The sequence below is a fragment of the Leptinotarsa decemlineata genome, unplaced genomic scaffold (genome assembly GCF_025532065.1).
Source record: "Leptinotarsa decemlineata unplaced genomic scaffold, Ldec_3_MD MMD2_tig00078422_RagTag_RagTag, whole genome shotgun sequence".
Classification (NCBI taxonomy): domain Eukaryota; kingdom Metazoa; phylum Arthropoda; class Insecta; order Coleoptera; family Chrysomelidae; genus Leptinotarsa; species Leptinotarsa decemlineata.
In genome coordinates, this window is record NW_027412747.1 from 513,409 (window position 1) to 532,089 (window position 18,681).

Genomic DNA, 18,681 nt, shown 5'->3' on the forward strand with positions numbered 1-18,681 from the left:
TATTTATGTCTAAATTATTTATCCCAATTTTGTTGTATTTAAATTTATTAGTAATTATCATGGCTTTGGTTTTAGTTACATTTAATTTCAATTTATCGATATCGAGATATCTTTTAACACTGACTAAGATGGAATTCATTTTGTGAATAGCTCTATCCAAGTCTGTATCACTACATGCTAATAATGTATCATCTGCGAACAGATTTATGAATTCACAGTCCACAAATAAGTTAATATCATTAAGATATATTATGAAAAGCAGTGGACCTAAAACACTACCTTGAGGAACACCCTTGTCATTTGTGATTTCATTTGAAAATGTATTGTTAATTCTTACCCTCTGCTTTCTATTAGACAAATAATCATAAAACCAATTGAAGGTCTGACCGCCTAGGCCATATCTCTTGAGCTTAGCAAGAAGAATATTTCTATCAATTGTCTCAAAAGCCCTTTTCAAATCGAGAAACACAGAAACAACATATTTGTTGTGCTCTAGTTCATTATTAAATTTACTTAATGACAACTGAAGTGCTGACTCACAGGAATGGTTTTTTCGAAACCCTGACTGTCTTTCGAATAAGATTTGATTGTCATTGATAAATTCCAACAATTGGTTATAAACAGTATTTTCTAAAATTTTTTCTAGGGCTGGTAGTGTATTAATAGGTCTGAATTCATCAGCTTTTATAGTATTACTGATTTTTTGGATTGGAATAATAGTACTGGTTTTAAGTCCCTGTGGAATTTTTCCCGTTCGTAAAGAAGTATTAATAAAATTAAGTATAGCATGACCAGCCGTTTCAAATATTTGTTTAAGTATTTTACAACTTAGTATTTCATGAATACTGTGTTTATTATCCAAAGAATTAATAATTTCTGTCAACTCCTTTAAAGTGATTGCTCTAAATTTTTTAAATGGTCTGTATAGGTTGTGATCTAGGTTTGACCATAACTCTTGGGTTTCAATGCTATCCGTTATTAGATTAACACTATTAACAAAATATTCATTGAACTCTTGGGCAATTTCAGTTTCATTTTTTATTATTATGTGATAACCATTTTTTTCAAATTTTATATGTCTGGGCATTTCTTGTTCTTTGTTATTGACCAACTGTTTCAGTGTTTTCCACATCATTTTTGAGTTATTTTTATAATTATCTACTTTCTCATGGTAGTAGTTCTGTTTATTTTTTTTTAATAGATTAACTACTTCATTTCTAAGCTTTTTGAATTTTTCCCATAAATAATCTTTTTCAATTTCGTTAGCTTTTACAAAGGAAATATATGTATTGTCTCTCTCTTTGATTTTGATTAGAACTTCATAACTAAACCATGGGAGATGTGTCTTATACTGACAAATTCTAAGAGGAGCAACATTTTCGACTATGAGAGAACATTTTTCCATTATTTCATGGTATATCACCTCAATATCAATAGAATCCAATGACCAATTACATGATATAAGACTATTTTTAATAAGATCAAGATTACGGTCACTAAAATTTCTGTATTGTTTTGTTATATAATTGCTATTTGTTTTAACTGACGACAAATTTACTGATATCAGTAAATGATCTGTTATACTCGGATATAAATGTACATTTGACACATAATTATTTTCATTTGATATTACATAGTCTATTAGAGTTTTGGATTGTAATGTAATACGGGTGGGATCAGTGATAGTTTGCTTTAATCCATATATTTCAAGTAGTTTTTTAATTTTTCTGACATAAAAAGTATTATCAAGATAATTCAAGTTGAAATCACCTACTAAAATAAATTTCTTATTATATGTCACCAAAGTATCACATAAATCATCAAAATCTTCCAAAAATTTAGCATCAGAACTTGAAGGAGAGTGGTACATATTTCCAACCAACCAAATACTAGATCCTAAATTAATTTTAACCACCTTACACCAATAATTACCTTCTAGAACAAATGTTTTATAAACTGAAAATTCAAACTTTTTTTGAATATAAATCACTACGCCTCCAGTATGGCGGTTTGATGAATTACAACGAATGGTAGAATAATTTTCTATTCGTAATTCAGCGTCCTCAATGTCTGCAGTTGTCCTGGTTTCTGATAGTAAAATTACTTTAGGATTGTAGCATAGAATGCTCTCTTCAATTTCATCCTTATGCTTTAAAAGACTTTGAGCATTCATATATATAATATCACTGTTGAGTTGTATATCAGGGTACTTTAAATGTTTTTTCTTCTTTCAAATTTATCCTTATTAACGATTGTTGGTTTATTGTTAATATATTTGATGGTTTTGGAGTTATCACCATTTGCCATAATTTCTTCCAGTTCTGATTTGATTTTACGAAAATACTCCCTTTGTGCAAAGGTCTGATCTGCTGAAATTCTGATACTGGGTATACTAACAAGTGATTTATTTTTTAAAATTTTTATTGCTTCATCTGGAGATCTTAAAATAATTTTAATTGGTCTATTTTTATTCATTATTACTTTTCCTAGACGGAAACATTTTATTTCTTCTTTTTTCACTTCAAACACTTGTAGAATATTTTCAACAGCTGCTTTATCTTGTGAAGACCTCTCACTATTTGTATTGGCTCTTGATTCATTGACATTGTATATTAGAAGCACGTTTCTGTCTTTCAGCTAATTCCGCAATTATTTCTTCAGTGTTGCTTACTCCTGATGCTTGAACTTGTGTTGTAAACTCCTCTATTTTTTTTCTGAGCAAGTTATTTTCTTTTTGAAGAGACTTATTAACTGCAATAATCTCATTCATATTTTTCATTAGCATTGGTATTTGTTTGAAGTTGGTTTTACATTCAGGACAAAAATACATCACAATTCAGCTTCTGCTTTTTGACTATTTCATCGTTACATTCACTGGATGAAATTTTTCGTTACCTCGCTGTTTCCAAGTCATATTCATATCCCAGTCAAATTGAGATTTGGATTCCTCAAGAAACCTCCCATATTTCTTATGATATTCTTCATAAGTTTCCACCAGAAGATACCGAAAAATATAAACAAGTTCTGAAATTATCATCTTCTCCCAAACTCAAAAGGTGAATCATCACATCCGTGATAAATCAAAAGAAGACAGCACTGGCGAATGTAGTATCAACAGTTACAATATTAGATCCGTGATATTCTTGAGACAAAACTATTGGGTTTAATGAGTTGAAAAATATTGGTAACATACGTTTCATGACCAGTGTAATCCAATGTTTATCAAACAGCTGGAATATTTAAAAAAGGATGCGTACGTGTAAGATATCAATACTAGTATGGAAGGTGATTTAATCAAAGCGTTTACAGAAGTTATAAAGAAATTGTGGTCAGAATATTCATCTAATAGAGTAATAAACACAGTCTACTTTTAAAGTAGTTTCCAAAGATTTGCCCCTTGATTTATGAGTTATGCCTATCGAGAAGCCCAGGAGTTCCTTCGATATCTCTCATAAGATTTATATGAGGACCTTAATAGAATTACTGAGAAACCTAAACCGATGTTAACGAGGATTGACGAAAAACTAAGCGATAGCGTGAAAACACAAGAATCCTGGCTGAGATATTTGAGGATGTACAACTCTAAGATTGTAGACAATTTCGTTGGTCATTTAAAATCCACTATGAAGTACACACAGTATGGACACTTATCAGTAACCTTAGATTCATTCTGAGATTTGTCTCTCCCCATACCACAAAGAAATGGCCAATTGTAATCGTCACAATGCTCGGGATTCCTTCACAAGAGAGTAAACTCTAGATGGAGATGAAAAACCAACGTGTTCGAGGTGCAAGGAAAGGAAAAATGCACAAAGTCCCTATCAATCCATGTTTCCTCATATTTTAGTATTTCATTTAAAAATATTCTCTCTAAGGGAAAGAGTTATAGACGAATTAAATGTTGCCATTGAATTTTCTTCAGAAAGGTTGGATACAAGCGATTATGTAGCAGACAATGTGGCTCATAGTCCTTATAATCTATATGCAATTTCGGGACTTCTTATAACGGACATTACACAGCATATTGCAGACACCCATATACTGGCATGTGCAACGTGATTTACAAGTGTCCCCAGTTTCACCAAAATGGCTTGTGAGGGGGTAGGCATATGTTCTCTTTTATGAACAAGAGGGAATGAAATCGCACCTTTGAGGTGATTTTTTGTATAAAATAAATTCAGTTCTAATAAAGTATGTATTTGAAAAAAAATTGCTACTGTTTTTGATTTTCATCTGTTTTAAATTTTGTTTCATATTCTTACTTCAACATATTTACATTTCTTAGTCCTGAACTGATGATAATGTATGTTTTTTTTGGTTGTTTGCTTGTAGTTCCAGTGTAGTGTTTATATAAGGCTGGTTATTTTTTGGCTGCAGCATTAATGTTTTGTCAGATGTTTTGTTGGTACATTTTTTATTTTTTTTAACTATAGATACGTTTTCTGGGTCATCTAGTCATATGATATTTAATTTTTCGTCCTTAAGGTTTTCACTAACTTTCTTCAAATGTGTATCTATATTATCTCCAGATTACACTTGGGTTATTTTTTGTTCAGTTTTTCTTCTAATGTTCTCATGATTCTTTCCTTTTCTTTTATTATTTTTTTGCAATCGTTAATGAAAAGTTCCAATATAGTAATTTCTGTTTGGTGTTGTTCTAGTCTGTATTTTTGAAAGTTCTTGCTCTTGTTTTTTCTCCTGTGTATAATTGATCTGAATGGATTTGTCCTCCTCAGTATTTTCATCACATTTGTTTTCGAATGTTTCCTGAATATTTCAAAGGTTTTGAGGAACTCTTGAAACTTATCATCATGGCAAGTGAAAACTTTCATCCTCAGAATCATCAGCAAATTTTCATTGCATATAAAAGAAAAATTAATTCAATTAGTAGTACATTCTCTGGATTCGCAACCACCACACGATTTTTCAGAGTTTCCGGTGTTCCAATTTTCAGAACATGGGAGTGTCGGAGGCAATTAAATCTTTCTGGTTCTGCTGGTGGTTTAGATTATTTCCGCCCTAGCCATTAGTGACCTCATTAGTCACAACTCTGGAAATTCAGGACAGAAACTTCTTTCTTCTGTTACAAAATTATGTAACTTCATTTTTACTGATAGAGTTTCTCCGGAAATTTGTCCTATACTTTTTGGCGCTTCACTGTGTGCTTTTTGGAAAAAGGATGGAGGAGTAACACCGATTGCCGTCGGTACCTTTTATCGATTGGTAGCTAAACTTGGTTGTATGGGGATTAAAGACGAATTAGAATCCATGTTACATCCACTACAGTTTGGTTTCGGTACTGCAGGTGGATGTGAAGCTGTTGCTCATGCTGCTTGTAGATATATTAATCTTCATCCAAATCCCGATTCAAAAATTTTCCTGAAAATAGACTTCAAAAATGCCTTCAACATGATTGATAGAAACATTATGCTTCGTGAGGTTAAAGATTCGTTTCCAGGATTATATCCCTTCTTAAGTCAGTGTTATAAATCAGCTTCCTATTTGAGTTTTGCTAATCATCTGATTCTGTCTGAGAGAGGTGTTCAACAAGGTTATCCCTTAGGACCTGCTCTTTTTTGTCTGACGATCAACGAACTCACTAGAAACTTATCATCCGAATTTAATTGTTGGTATTTGGTCGATGGCTCAATCGCTGGCGATAAAAACAGTGTTTCAAAGGATTTAGAAAAAATCATTGATTATTCAAAACATCTTGGCCTTGAACTAAATTTTGAAAAATGCGAGTTGATTACTCTCTCAACTCCGAATCCATTATTTTGAAATTGGCTCCTGGTATAAGAATTTTGGAAAAGTCTAAATGAAGTCTTCTGGGTGCTCTTCTTTCTAAAGATTCACTTTCAAAACATCTTTGAGAAAAACGGGAATCACTCAAATTGCTGACCACCAGATTAAATGAACTTCCAAACCAGCTTTTCTGTCATCAGTCTAGAGTGTTTCCGATCTTATCTATTCCATCCTTCCTTCCATATTTATCAATATCAATGACGTTTTTTATGCTGAAGATGAATCACTTTGGCATGCCGTAACTTATGTTGCTCCTCCTACAGATAAAAAGAAAATGCAAAGTGCATGGGACCGACATCTTCTGAACATTATAACTGATAAACTTCTGAAACCTACAAGTGTATAGTAAAAGGCTCGTCTGAAAGCAGCAATGATTAAGGAATCGGTTGCTTGGCTGAATGCTTTACCTGTTCCATCTCTTGGAACACTATCAGACGATGAATTTTTCAGAATAGCAGTAGGACTTAGGATGGGTTCATCTATTTGTGTGCCTCATACTTGTATTTGCGGTAGTATAGTTGATGAGAAAGGTACACATGGTTTGAGTTGCAGAAATGCAGGGCGTACATCTCGATATCACCAAATGAACAACATATTGAAACGACTTCTTCGATTGACGACTTGTTTATTTTGTGGAAATTCATGTTCACTGAGGATACACTACAAAAACACACTTTTGTCTATTTTCCACTATATTTCTTTATTGTTGACCGGTTTCGGCTATTTTGAAAATGGTATAATAGCCGAAACCGGTCAACAATAAAGAAATATAGTGGAAAATAGACAAAAGTGTGTTTTTGTAGTGTATCCTCAGTGAATATTGAAACGAGCTATGTTGTCAGCGGATGCTCCTGCAATTCTGGAACCCTTAGGTACCAGTCGAGATGATGGTAAACGATCAGAAGGTATGTCTCTCATACCATTGAAATATGATAAAACTGTGGTATGGGACTTTACTTGCATTGACACGGTCGTCGCTTCCCATCTAGCTGGAAGTTCGAGGTCTGCTGGAACCGCAGAATTGTCTGGCGAAAAATTGAAAAGACAAAAATACCAAAATCTTGGTAACAACTATCTGTTCCATCCTGTAGCGGTTGAAACTTTGGTTCCTTCCGAGTTCATGAACGAATAACAATTCGCTCATGAACTCGGGAGGAGAATAGGCCAAGCAACGAAAGATTACCGTTCTATCTCTTTTTTGATAGAAAGAATTAGTATTGCTATTCAACGTAGTAATGCTGCTTCGGTCCTTGGAACTATTCCTCCTTCACATAATTTTGATGTGATTATGCATTGCCCTAATTTCAGTATGGAACTAAATCTCTTCGAAAAAAACCGAGATATGTGTATATTCATCAGTCTCCTATCAAAACTAATTCACAAGTGATTGATCCACCTTCTTCTTTTACAATACGGTCAATGGACTTAGGTCATTCTTGCCCCCCAAATATGACTTGCAGTCCTCGTGGTTCTGGTTCCCTTTCAGTGGAAGAGCTTCATGAAGCAAGAGCCGAATCGATCCCTCTATGAAATCCTTCTTCACTTCGAAGGATCGATCGCAGCTTGGAAAATGGTTCTTATGCAGATTATGTGGAACATGTCCTTCCATACGAATCAGTAGAGAGTTGTCTTGAAAATTATGAGAAGAAAATTGAATTAGATAATTTAGGAAACATGAATAGCATTTTACAAGTGTTGTTTATGACGAAAAATTTCAAGAACGAGGTTTTAATGATGAACGAGAACGAAAATGATTCCTAATTATTCACCAAACTCAAACACCTGTTCATGCAGCTGCAGTTTCGTAGAAATATATAATCTTTCCCTCCAACCGATTTCCTGGAGTCTTTGAAGTCCACTAGATACTCGTTAGGACAACAAGAGGATTGTTCTGAATTCTTGGGGTTCTTCGTGGGCAAAACAATAGCAGAACCAATACTCCCGACTGCTCTGGATTGAATGATTCCGTACAGTCTATCTCGTCTTGTGTTTGTTAATCGTTTGATGGAAAAATCCTTGATTGTTTACTTTGTAGTAAATGTTCAAGAGGTAGCAAAAACGTATGTGAATTTCTGGAACTTCATCTAGCGTTTCCTGATATGACTAGTAACCAGTCCGTGCAAAGCTTATTATTAAATGATCTGAAAATGGAATTTTCAACAGATGATGATCGACTGTATTGCCAAACATGCGCCAAACTAACTGACTGTTATGAGGAAACAAGTATAGCTGAGGCACCAGTCAATCTAATAATAACACTGATGATCTTTCAACAAGACTTTCAAACTCCTTTGAAGGTTCAAAATAGATGAACGCTTCAATATAGCAGATCACTATTATAATATTCATGCAGTCTTTGATCAGGGTGGTTTTGGCGTAAAATTTGATCATTATTACGCCTTGGTCAAAGACGAAACAGACTGGTTTAATTTTGACGATAGTCGTGTCACGAAGTGTTCTGGCGATGTATTCAATACATTGGAGCCTCTGGAGACACCCTACATTTTGTTTTAGGAGAGAGAGGACATCGGCAGAGCAAGATCTTCAGATGATGTGGTGTTGCGGGATTTTCCGGGTTTTCCTGCAGCTGAAAAAGCAAATGCGCCACTGGAATCAATGAAGTCGCCCTAGAGCGCCAATTAATTGCATATAAAAGTGTTTTTACTTTTCCTGTACTTATAACAAACACTTTTTCAGATCAAGCTTATCTTCATTTATAGAAACCAAGAACAAACAGATTGGTAGTTTTGTATTATCTGGTCAGAAGCCAGTACTTTTGGGACACACGAAACCCTTTCAGAATTTAAATTTTTAAATGAAATACATACACACACCATTGAAGGAGACAAAATATTAGTTTTAGGCTTATATGCTTGGTATCCATCTTTCTCAAGAATACACTTTACCAAAGTTTTTTTATCCCTGTTCGATAACTGCCTGAAGTACTTGTAGGCGATTTTCTTCTTTCCATACAGGTTTTGTTTGCTGATGATCCCGATTGTTTAAAATTCTACTGGTCACTGAATAGTGTACTTGTTTTTTTGTTGTTCATTGAAAATATCTTCTGCTTCTCATATCATTTCATAACCACAAGTCGGAGCATATTTGCGAAATTTTTGAATGCTGCAACTTCTTGTCAAAGATGAAGTTGACGGTTACCTAAAAAATGCGTGTTATGTGTCTATACTTGTATTTAAATCACCTAACTTTGCTATGCCCTATAATATATTGATTGTATGTTCATAAAGAATATAATTATCATTATTATTATGAGTCCAACTGAATTATACTAACGTGCTGAATACTGAAGAAATTATATCAGGTGCAAGTAATTTTTCAAAAAAAATTATGAAAATTTTAATAGGTCATGACTTTCAATTAGAGTATAACTTTTAATTCTGAACAACTTTTCTTAACAACATATTGTTATATTTTTTTTTGGAATAATGATACTGTATTCTCGAACTAATTTAATATTTTTTGAACTTCTCTGTATGTTCTTTGACTTGAAGCCATTCTATGTTTATTAAAAATACACAGTCAAATTTTGATTGTACAACTAACAAAAAAGTATACCGTATATTTGAATTGATAAAATAAAACTACAAAATGAACAGATGATTCTTATTTCATAAATTTCAGGAGAAGAAAAGCTAAGCTTGGTATTGGATCAGCATGCATCGGAGGTGGACAAGGAATCGCTGTTATGGTGGAAGTAATTTAGACCCAAATTCATTACATCAACCTACAATTCCATTCATAATGTGTAAATAAACTATGATGGTGTCCACATTAAATTTTTTGCATTAATCTATTGAGTGTATTCAATGGTATTTTGATTTATATAATGTATAAAATGTATAAAACAACAATATTATAATTTACTTCATTTTTAAGTACAATGAATCTGACAAAATTCTTTTACTAGTTTTATTGAAAGCAATGTAATCACAAGCATCAATTACAATGATATTTTGGTAAATAAAGTTTTGCTCTATGAACATATTTTCCCTAATGACTGATTCCTCATGTATGTAAACAGTAAGTTAGTTATACTTCAATCTGAGGGGGGGCTAGGGAATGATACAATTTTGTAACAGCTGTTTGAACTATCTGTTGAAAAGTTTCGTCGCTGGAACATTTAACTTCCTGCAAATAAGTCAAGTTTTAGGATCATTTTAAAGAAATACATCAAAGACTTACCAAATTTGAAAGGTCGATATCAGCTCGTTTATCATTTACAGTAACATATAACTTTTCACCTTTGAATATTTTTGGAACTGAATCTTCACCGAACATATCCTGAAGCATTTCAATTAAACATTCCTGAAACATATTTGATTTTTAAAATAGCTATATGTTAAATTACTCATGGTGTTTATATATTTCACAGATGTAACAAGAAAATGACAAAAACAAGTAACGTCGATTTTCTGTAGGTAACATTTCATTAGTTCCATGAAACATTGTCAACCACCTTCAAACAAACTTCCAGAAGGTAAATTGTTAGTGTTCCGAAACATTTTCAAATTTTATTAAAAGATAACGTGGATTTCCATATTAAAGAATTTTATGATAATCTATCATATACTGAAGTCATGATTGAAACGTTACATGTTATGTACAAATTTGTAACGTTGTTCGGAATTCTTCGTTGACAGCTGTTATCCACTTGAAATTGTTTTTATTAACACCAGCGTTTGATATTCGCGGTGTTTTTGTAACTTGAGTTTCATTTGCAATTTTTTTGCCTTCTCACTGTTATCTTAGTGTTTTCTTCATCACTTTCAACTTCTCAATTTTTTTGTTTTCTTAAATATGTCTTTCTGACTGGAAATCGCTCACATCTACCTCCTCATCTTCAATTTTTTGTGACTTATTGGTGTATCTCTTTTCTGGTGTTCTGCATGATAACTGTCTTCTATGAATTCAACATATCTGCTTGTTTCATTCAACTTTTACCTTTTTTCTTTCGGAATTAGTATGTGAGCATCATCGTATGAGCTTCATCATCGATTCAGGAACAATGAAAAAGTTTTCGAGAAGAGACGAACTAAAACACGTTTAGTAATATCTGAAGATTCAGAAATTGACGTTTTAGCCTACTTTGAGGTAAATCCAAATAAATTCATGATATATTTATCTAGAGAAATAGCTGTTCCACCGTCTGGTATTCAACGAATTCTGAAGAAATAATTTTTCCATTTAAAACGAGCCACCCCTGAATAACTTTTGGTATAATGATTTTCAGGAAAAAAAACACGTCAACAATATATACCGGGGGACACATTTTGACATATTCACATTCGATGTTACTTCCCCTATCGCACCCCCAGAGCATGTCACTATTTTTTTTTTAAATGGATCACCCTATATTGTTTCGCATTATCAGATGCTCCATGATGAGCATACAAAGTATAAAACATATGGTCTGAAGCTTATGGTTCGGGAGCTACAAATTATTTAAGTTAAAAACAATCCACCCTGAATAACTTTTGTAACAATGATTTTCAGTTTTCTGGTTCGGACATGATTGTGCCAAGACATATTGCTGTCCATTTTAACCCCCAACAAACTTATCGAAACAGAAAGTGGAAGTTTTTGATGCAAAGTTATTTTTATTTTTTGTTAACACCGAAAATCACTCAAAATTATACAGTATTTGTAACAAAAACTTAATATTCAATAATATCAAATCTCAAAACATCAAAATAAAATAGGTATTTCAGAACAAACTCATTGATTTTCTGGAGATTCAACTTAAAACACTTATTTTGGACAAGAAAATCTCCAGGAAATCAATGAGTTTGTTCCGAAATAGCTATTTTGTTTTGATGTTTTGTGATTTGATATTATTGAATATTGAGTTCTTGTTACAATACTGTATAATTTTAGGTAATTTTCGGAGTTAACAAAAAATAACTTTGCACCAAAAACTTTGAAAATTAATTCACTCTTCAAAAAAATTGACCGTGGTTAACATGACCGTGGCCATAACTTTAAATCTAGATGTATTTTTCAATGCTTAACGTTTATAAATAACATTTCCCAAGATTTTTCAAAATAAATAAATATTTGAAGGCCATAAGGAGCCTTCAAATATTTGGTGTTGTGACAAGAGTAAAGTAAAGTACGTATTAAGAATGTTGTACTGTATTTTGTTGGTGCATGTTTAGTTTTGGAGGATGCACAAACTTTCATCAAGAATAACTTTTTGTCGAAAATAAGTTTCCCATATGGTGCATACTTTGGGGATGACACTGTATAATACACGTCAACTAAACTTTCAAAACATAGAAATTTATATAAAGAATATATACGCTCCACAATTCGAGAAGAAGCTCTACTGCCAAATGCTTCCAAAATTTAAATGTAAAAGACTTTCTCGTTATATGACAGCAAGTTATTAAAACAGTTTATTGGATTAAATAGTGGGGAGCATTCAGAATGAGCAATTTTATGGAAGGCGATTCTTAATAGGTTCCCATGCAGGAATCTCTATCATGAATATCTGAATTTTCAACAAATATATTAATATTTTTATGGGCAAAAGTGACACATTTCAAAATAAAAATAGAAGGTACAGTTAAGAGGCCCTCTCTTAGGTGGTCCCAAGCTGAGATCATACACAGGGAGGAACACTGGTTTAGGAGGAAATTCAAAGAAGCTGCATACCTGTTGTCCAACAATGTATTTAGCCAAACTAGCATAGAGATACACAACATATGGAAACCCATAATCAAGCGAAAAATGGCCAACTCCCGCCAAACGGTCATCTCCCGCTGAATCGCTGAATCGGTGAAGCGGAAAGACGAGATAAGTGAAAGTATTCGAATGACCCAAAAATAGTTATCTCTCTGATGAATTAGTCCAGTCATCATCCGAAGACGATTGTGGATACTAATAATCGAAATGTCGTGAAGTAACTTCGCTTGGAATCTCTCAATTTTTTGTTCAATTGTTCTATTTTTACTTATATTTTATTTCACTGTAATTTCATTTTAGGGTTTTTTTTGTTTAATATTATTTTGATTTTCAGCTATTATTTTAATTTGTCTTTTTTATTGGTTATTTCAGGGATTTCAAATTATTTTATATAATATTAGACAATGGAAGTCATCATGAAACATTGTCAATCCCTTCAAACAATAATCTCATTAACCATTTTTCAGCAATAAAAACTCTTGGAAACTTCCTCACACGTCCCCAAGATATTGAAGCTGATTTGAGAATGAACTATAAAAAGTAAATATTCAACAATCCAAAATTATCTAAAGTGTTTTTCAATTGTTTCATTGCATAATATGCAGAATTGAGTAATCCGGGTTATATTTCCGCTGGATAATTGAATACCATTTATTTTGTCAGAATTACTGCTGAATTATTTCCTAATAATAAAATAAAGTTTTTTGTGTTGAGACCAAGCACTGAATTTATCTACTACTGTATTTATTTTGTCTGATAACTCTACTTCATTGCGCTGTGGTCAGCAAATATGGTTATGTGACAATCAGATAAAATTCTGACAGTTCAGAGGACAGAACTTTGAGGCACTCAAGTCTTAAATACATTTGTCTGCAATGTGTGAACATTAAATAAAACCTAACAAATGGTTGCCAGTTTGTTTACAACCTAATGTATATTCTCTCAGTGTTTTGACTACTTTCATGCACTGCTTGCATGAGAAAAGTCTAATTTATGAAATATGGCAAAAAAGCCTTGAGAGTATTCATAAAGGTGATATTCTCATCTTCACCATGGAAATTCAGATGAACATAAATGATCTATGGATTAGGTACTAATATTTATTCGTCTAAAAAACAACTCTGACTGTTTAAAAAAAAATCTGTTTAAAATATGATTTTCCGTTAGTCAGCTGTCGCCCCCATACGAACGACAACCCTCAGAAGTTGAGAAACTTGTCCCAGCTAAGGACTAACGAGGTCTTACCTTTTAAAGTGTGATTCCTAACACGGTGAGACAATACGTATATTTATACGCAAAATATCTTACCTTAAAGTGCATTCTGTCCACTTTCACAGATGTTGTCATATTTTTAACAGGTGTATCTAGCAAATCTGCTTGTAAAATAGCTGCAATAATAGCATCTGCATACATGTCATTTACAGGATTGGCAACCCACTGTAAAAAGGAAATGATTGTTACAAAACTATCAGTTTATTGTAAGTAAATCTTGCCTTTTATTTAAATGTATAAGTTATTATTTGTCAATAAAATATTTAAGTTTTTACAGCATTTTTAGAGGTCATGATTTCCGAAAAAAATAATGAAAATAAGCGGTAACAATAGGTATAGGGAAATATCAAGAAAAGTTGCCGGATAATTGTTGTAGATTCCAAAAATAATATTGTATACAGGGTATTCTATTTGAAAAATCCAGGTTGCTACTACTTTCCAATGAAAGTGGCAACAACGCATTATCGAAAATAATTTAGTTATACTAAAACCAATAATGATTGAGAGTAGAAGTAAGCCCAGTTGACAGCAAATCGGGGGCGTGCTTATTAATTTTTGAGAGGGAGTAATAATCGTGGTAATTATAGTAGGTACCAAATAAATTAACAATATTAATAAAAACACAATATATATATATATATATATATATATATATATATATATATATATATATATATATATATACAGGGTGTCCCTGGACTTCCTCTTTTCCTCTCGGGAATGTATAGATGGGGTCAAAATATCACCAGTACTTCATATAACTTTTTTTCCTAAAAGTCTTCGTAACCAAGTTACGGGCCCTCGAAGTTATAAAATGAAAAATGTTTTTCTTTGATAACAATTGCAAAGGTGGACAACAACTGGTTACCAAAAATGGAAAAAAAAACATCACATATACACGGTGTCACCAACAGGAGCCAACCGCACATTTGTGGTTTCAATTAGAAGACCCAGCATTCCCAGGCATCATCTAGCATCACCACGTAGGCAGCTATAGCTACCTGCGTGGCCAATAGCCAGAAACACGTGTCCGCGGTTTGCCTCCATATTTCTTGAGTGTCATGTCCACGAATTTCCTCCTTTTGATTTATATTATACACACTCAATAATATCTATATCTCTGTATCTATATCCTGGACCCGGAAGTCACGCAGGTAGCTATAGCTGCTTACGTGGTGATGTTAGATGATGCCTGGGAATGCTGGGTCTTCTAATTGAAACCACAAATGTGCGGTTGGCTCCTGTTGGTGACACCGTGTATATGTGATGTTTTTTTTCCATTTTTGGTAACCAGTTGTTGTCCACCTTTGCAATTGGCTACACCGCGCTGATGAAGCCAATAGCCAGAAACACGTGTCCGCGGTTTGCCTCCATATTTCTTGAGTGTCATGTCCACGAATTTCCTCCTTTTGATTTATATATATATATATATATATATATATATATATATATATATATATATATATATATATATATATATATATATATATATATATATATATATATATAAACTATTCTCAAGCTTTCGAGTAACTTAGAAAATACAAATAACAATTTTTTGATAATAGAATATAATATAAATGTAAATGTACAAATTTTCGTCTAATCTTCAACCTCAGATTCGTCACTGTTGCTACCGCTATCATCAAAGTGAATTATGATTGGTTCAATATTGTGTTCAATACGGTTGTCTACGTCCCACATTTTTTCCTCTTCTTTTAAAACATGCTGCATGCATTTCTTCCAGTCTTCTGCAGAAACAGTTCGAATAGCTTCTTGTAGGTGATGTTGCACGTCCACTAATTTAAATGTTCTGTTTTCTCGTGCCACATATTCTTTTACTTGCGCCCAGATGAATTCTATTGGGTTTAATTCGCAGTGGTATGGTGGTAACCTTAAAACTGTAATTCCACGGCTTAACGCCATTTCATCCACTGCGAATTTTTTATATTTGTCTGTGTGTAATTTTGTTAGCTGAAGTAGTTCTGCCTTTAAACTATCTTTGCTACATTGGATGTTCTTATTAATTAACCATTCTTGAATTGCTGCTTTTTTCCATGATTGTTTCGGTAATGGTTCTAAATGTCGACTATGGTATGGGGCATTGTCCATGACGATGACAGACCCAGGTTCCACAAGTTGAATGATGCCTTCAAACCATTTTTCAAACACCTCCGCATTCATCTCTTCATGATAGTCGCCTGTTTTCTTAGATTTAAATATTAATTCACCATTTGGTAAAAATCCACTGTCGCTTCCTATATGCGTAACTATCAGACGACTACCTTTTCCAGATGGCTGTTTTAACCCAACTGACAAACCTTCAATAAAGGCTTGTCGTGCACTTGTTATATTACCATCCTGCGATACCTTTTTGACCGTATGTCCTTGGTTAACTCATGTCTCGTCCATGAAGTACAATTTTTTTTGAGCTTCCGAAATTCGTCAATTTTTCTTAGATATTTTTTCTCCATGCTATTATTTCTTGACGTTCAATGAGAATGCTTTTCCTGTCAACTTTTCCGTACGTAAATTTCATTTCGTGTACAAGTTTCCTAAAAGTTTCTTTACCCATTTTTGGGACCAATTCATGATCGCTAAGTGCCTCCAGAACTGTTTTTAGTGTGGGCAGCTCATTTCTGAAAAAGAAACTGTGAATAGTTCTGCGTATACTGGTTTTGGCTTCTTCGTCAACTGTGATTTTTTTTCGTCCGCTACTAGTTTTTGGCGTTTGTATGTCCCCATGAATTTCTGCTTCTCTTAGTATTTTGTAAATCGATTATTTTGGTACACCGGTACAATCAAAACACATATCAACTAATTTATCTTTTGTAATTGCGGAACTTAATGATGTAGAAATGCCTGGTTGGTTATTCGGAGGTACACACGTAGAATTACAGCACATATGCACAAGTCATCTTTTGGTGGCTGATGATCTCTTTCAAGACAGTGAAATACTGGCAGTGCAATTTGTTTTTCTCTTACTGACCGAGACTCCGACCGTTTTACCTTTTTCGACGTGGAAGGTCCGACCATGTCTCCCATTTTTTGAGTAGTTTGAGAACGGTGTAGAAATATAATTATGTAACGCTTAAACACTTATTAGCACTATTATTTTCACCAATTGTTATCACAACACGTCGATTGCTGACTAAGTTAACTGTAAAACGTACAATTCACGCTGTATAATTCACAAACCAATGATACGCTCATGGCTGCAAGTACATTAGTGAGGACTGCATCGATGAGATGGAAGTTACGGAAAAGGACAAAGACAGAAATATCGTTGTATACAGCGTTGCCACTAGTTGTAATAAATATCTAACACTATACAGAAAATAATGAATTTCAACTGATCAGTAATCAGGAAATGTATAAGTATTACTCATTATAAGCTCATTACTGATTTTTGTCATAAATAATACCTTTTAATCGTACTAGTATTGTGTATTATCTATAATTTGCCACAACCTACAACTCTACTGCTTACTATATTTTGATTCTGCTATAAACTGGTAACGTAAAATTTAGATATGACAACGCGCTTTACTCTCAATCATTATTGGTTTTACTATAGGTAGAGAATGTTCGAATTTGCTATTCATTAAATTTTCAAAGCGATCAGGTGTCTGGTTCACCAGAAACGCCTAATGTGCCACCCACCGTGAATCAGTTTGTATAATCAACAATGTTGAAGGAATGAAAGTTTAATTAAAAAGATTGAAAAAATAGGAAAGTATTCACTCACTGAATAGTAACATTTTTCAATTAGTATAATTTTCAGATTATATTTGTGTTTTTTTATTGAGAATTTTGTATGGACTTGAAAAACAGGTAGGTATTCACCCATTGAATAGTAAGTGACATTTTTCGATCAGTAACATTTTCAGATTATATTTGTATGTTTTTTTATTGAGGATTTTGTATCGACCTGGTGATTTATTGTACAGTTCAAAGCCAATATATTTGGGACAGTTTTCATACAGTTTTAGTCGGTGCTGCGAAATTTCCAATCTATTGCCATGCCTTGTGTCGTAAGTGTGACTGAAATTCAGAGAATTTATGGTATCTACTTATGATCTTATATAAATTAGAACATTAAATATATACAAGCTAGCTACTGTTATGCCTAGTTCTCTGAAGGCCTCTTTACAACTAGTTCTTTTGCTTTTGAAAATTATTATTCTGATAGCTCGTTTTCTGTAACTTAAAAACCCGGGTTGGCTTCTGATGAGCAATATCATGCAATAATTGATGACTTAAAGTGTGCTTGATAATAACTCAGGACAACTGTTTTGGTCAACACATAAATTGGTAAATGCATGTCACATCCTCTGTAGCGGAAAGTATTCAGCCTTACAATAACAGATCAAAGGTGCTTTTTTACATAAATTGTTTATGTAGTGTGACCAAGTACAGTTCTCAGATAGATGCAAACCTAAGAATCTTGTTGAAATAACCTGTTAAATGGTATTATTACTCACTAGTAGTGTTGAATCACAGTCATCTTTACTTTTGAGAGTATTGAATTCAATAAAATTCGTTTTTTCTTTATTTAGGACTAAATTGTTCTCTGTCAGCTATCAGCTAGCATTATCTAATTTTTCATTTGCTTTGATGCTTTTTTTAACAAAAATGCGGAGACTTGTATCATCTGCGATTAGTTTTTCTTCTTGACATGAAAAATCATTGAATAATGAGGCCCTAAAATAGATCCTTGAGGTGCTCCAAATGAACTGTCTAGAGTATTCAATTTTGAATTATTTTCTTCCACATAATGTTTCCTGTTACTCAAAATAAAAAACCACTGGAGAGATGTTCCTCTCATGCCATACCTTTTTAATTTCTCTGAAAATATAGAACGACCTATCAAGTCGAAGGTTTTGCTTAAGATCAGGA

The 18,681-nt window shown here is 33.1% G+C and overlaps 2 protein-coding genes across 6 annotated transcripts in view; one reads left to right on the forward strand and one right to left on the reverse strand.

Annotated features, from left to right (window-relative positions):
- Nucleotides 1-9,615, forward strand: part of LOC111504795 (3-ketoacyl-CoA thiolase, mitochondrial) — a 230,351-nt gene extending 220,736 nt beyond the window's left edge. For all 3 annotated transcript variants that reach the window (XM_074186079.1, XM_074186076.1, XM_074186078.1), the window contains one exon: nt 9,446-9,615. In XM_074186079.1, the coding sequence (XP_074042180.1) occupies nt 9,446-9,529 (84 nt within the window). In that variant the 3' untranslated portion in view covers nt 9,530-9,615. The remainder of the gene's footprint in view (nt 1-9,445) is intronic.
- Nucleotides 9,616-9,721: 106 nt separating this feature from the next.
- Nucleotides 9,722-18,681, reverse strand: part of Cpsf73 (Cleavage and polyadenylation specificity factor 73) — a 174,168-nt gene continuing 165,208 nt past the window's right edge. For all 3 annotated transcript variants that reach the window (XM_074186075.1, XM_074186073.1, XM_074186074.1), the window contains exons 13-15: nt 13,819-13,947; nt 10,009-10,131; nt 9,722-9,954 (exon numbers count right to left, since the gene is read on the reverse strand). In XM_074186075.1, coding sequence (XP_074042176.1) covers nt 9,856-9,954; nt 10,009-10,131; nt 13,819-13,947 — 351 coding nt within the window. In that variant the 3' untranslated portion in view covers nt 9,722-9,855. The remainder of the gene's footprint in view (nt 9,955-10,008; nt 10,132-13,818; nt 13,948-18,681) is intronic.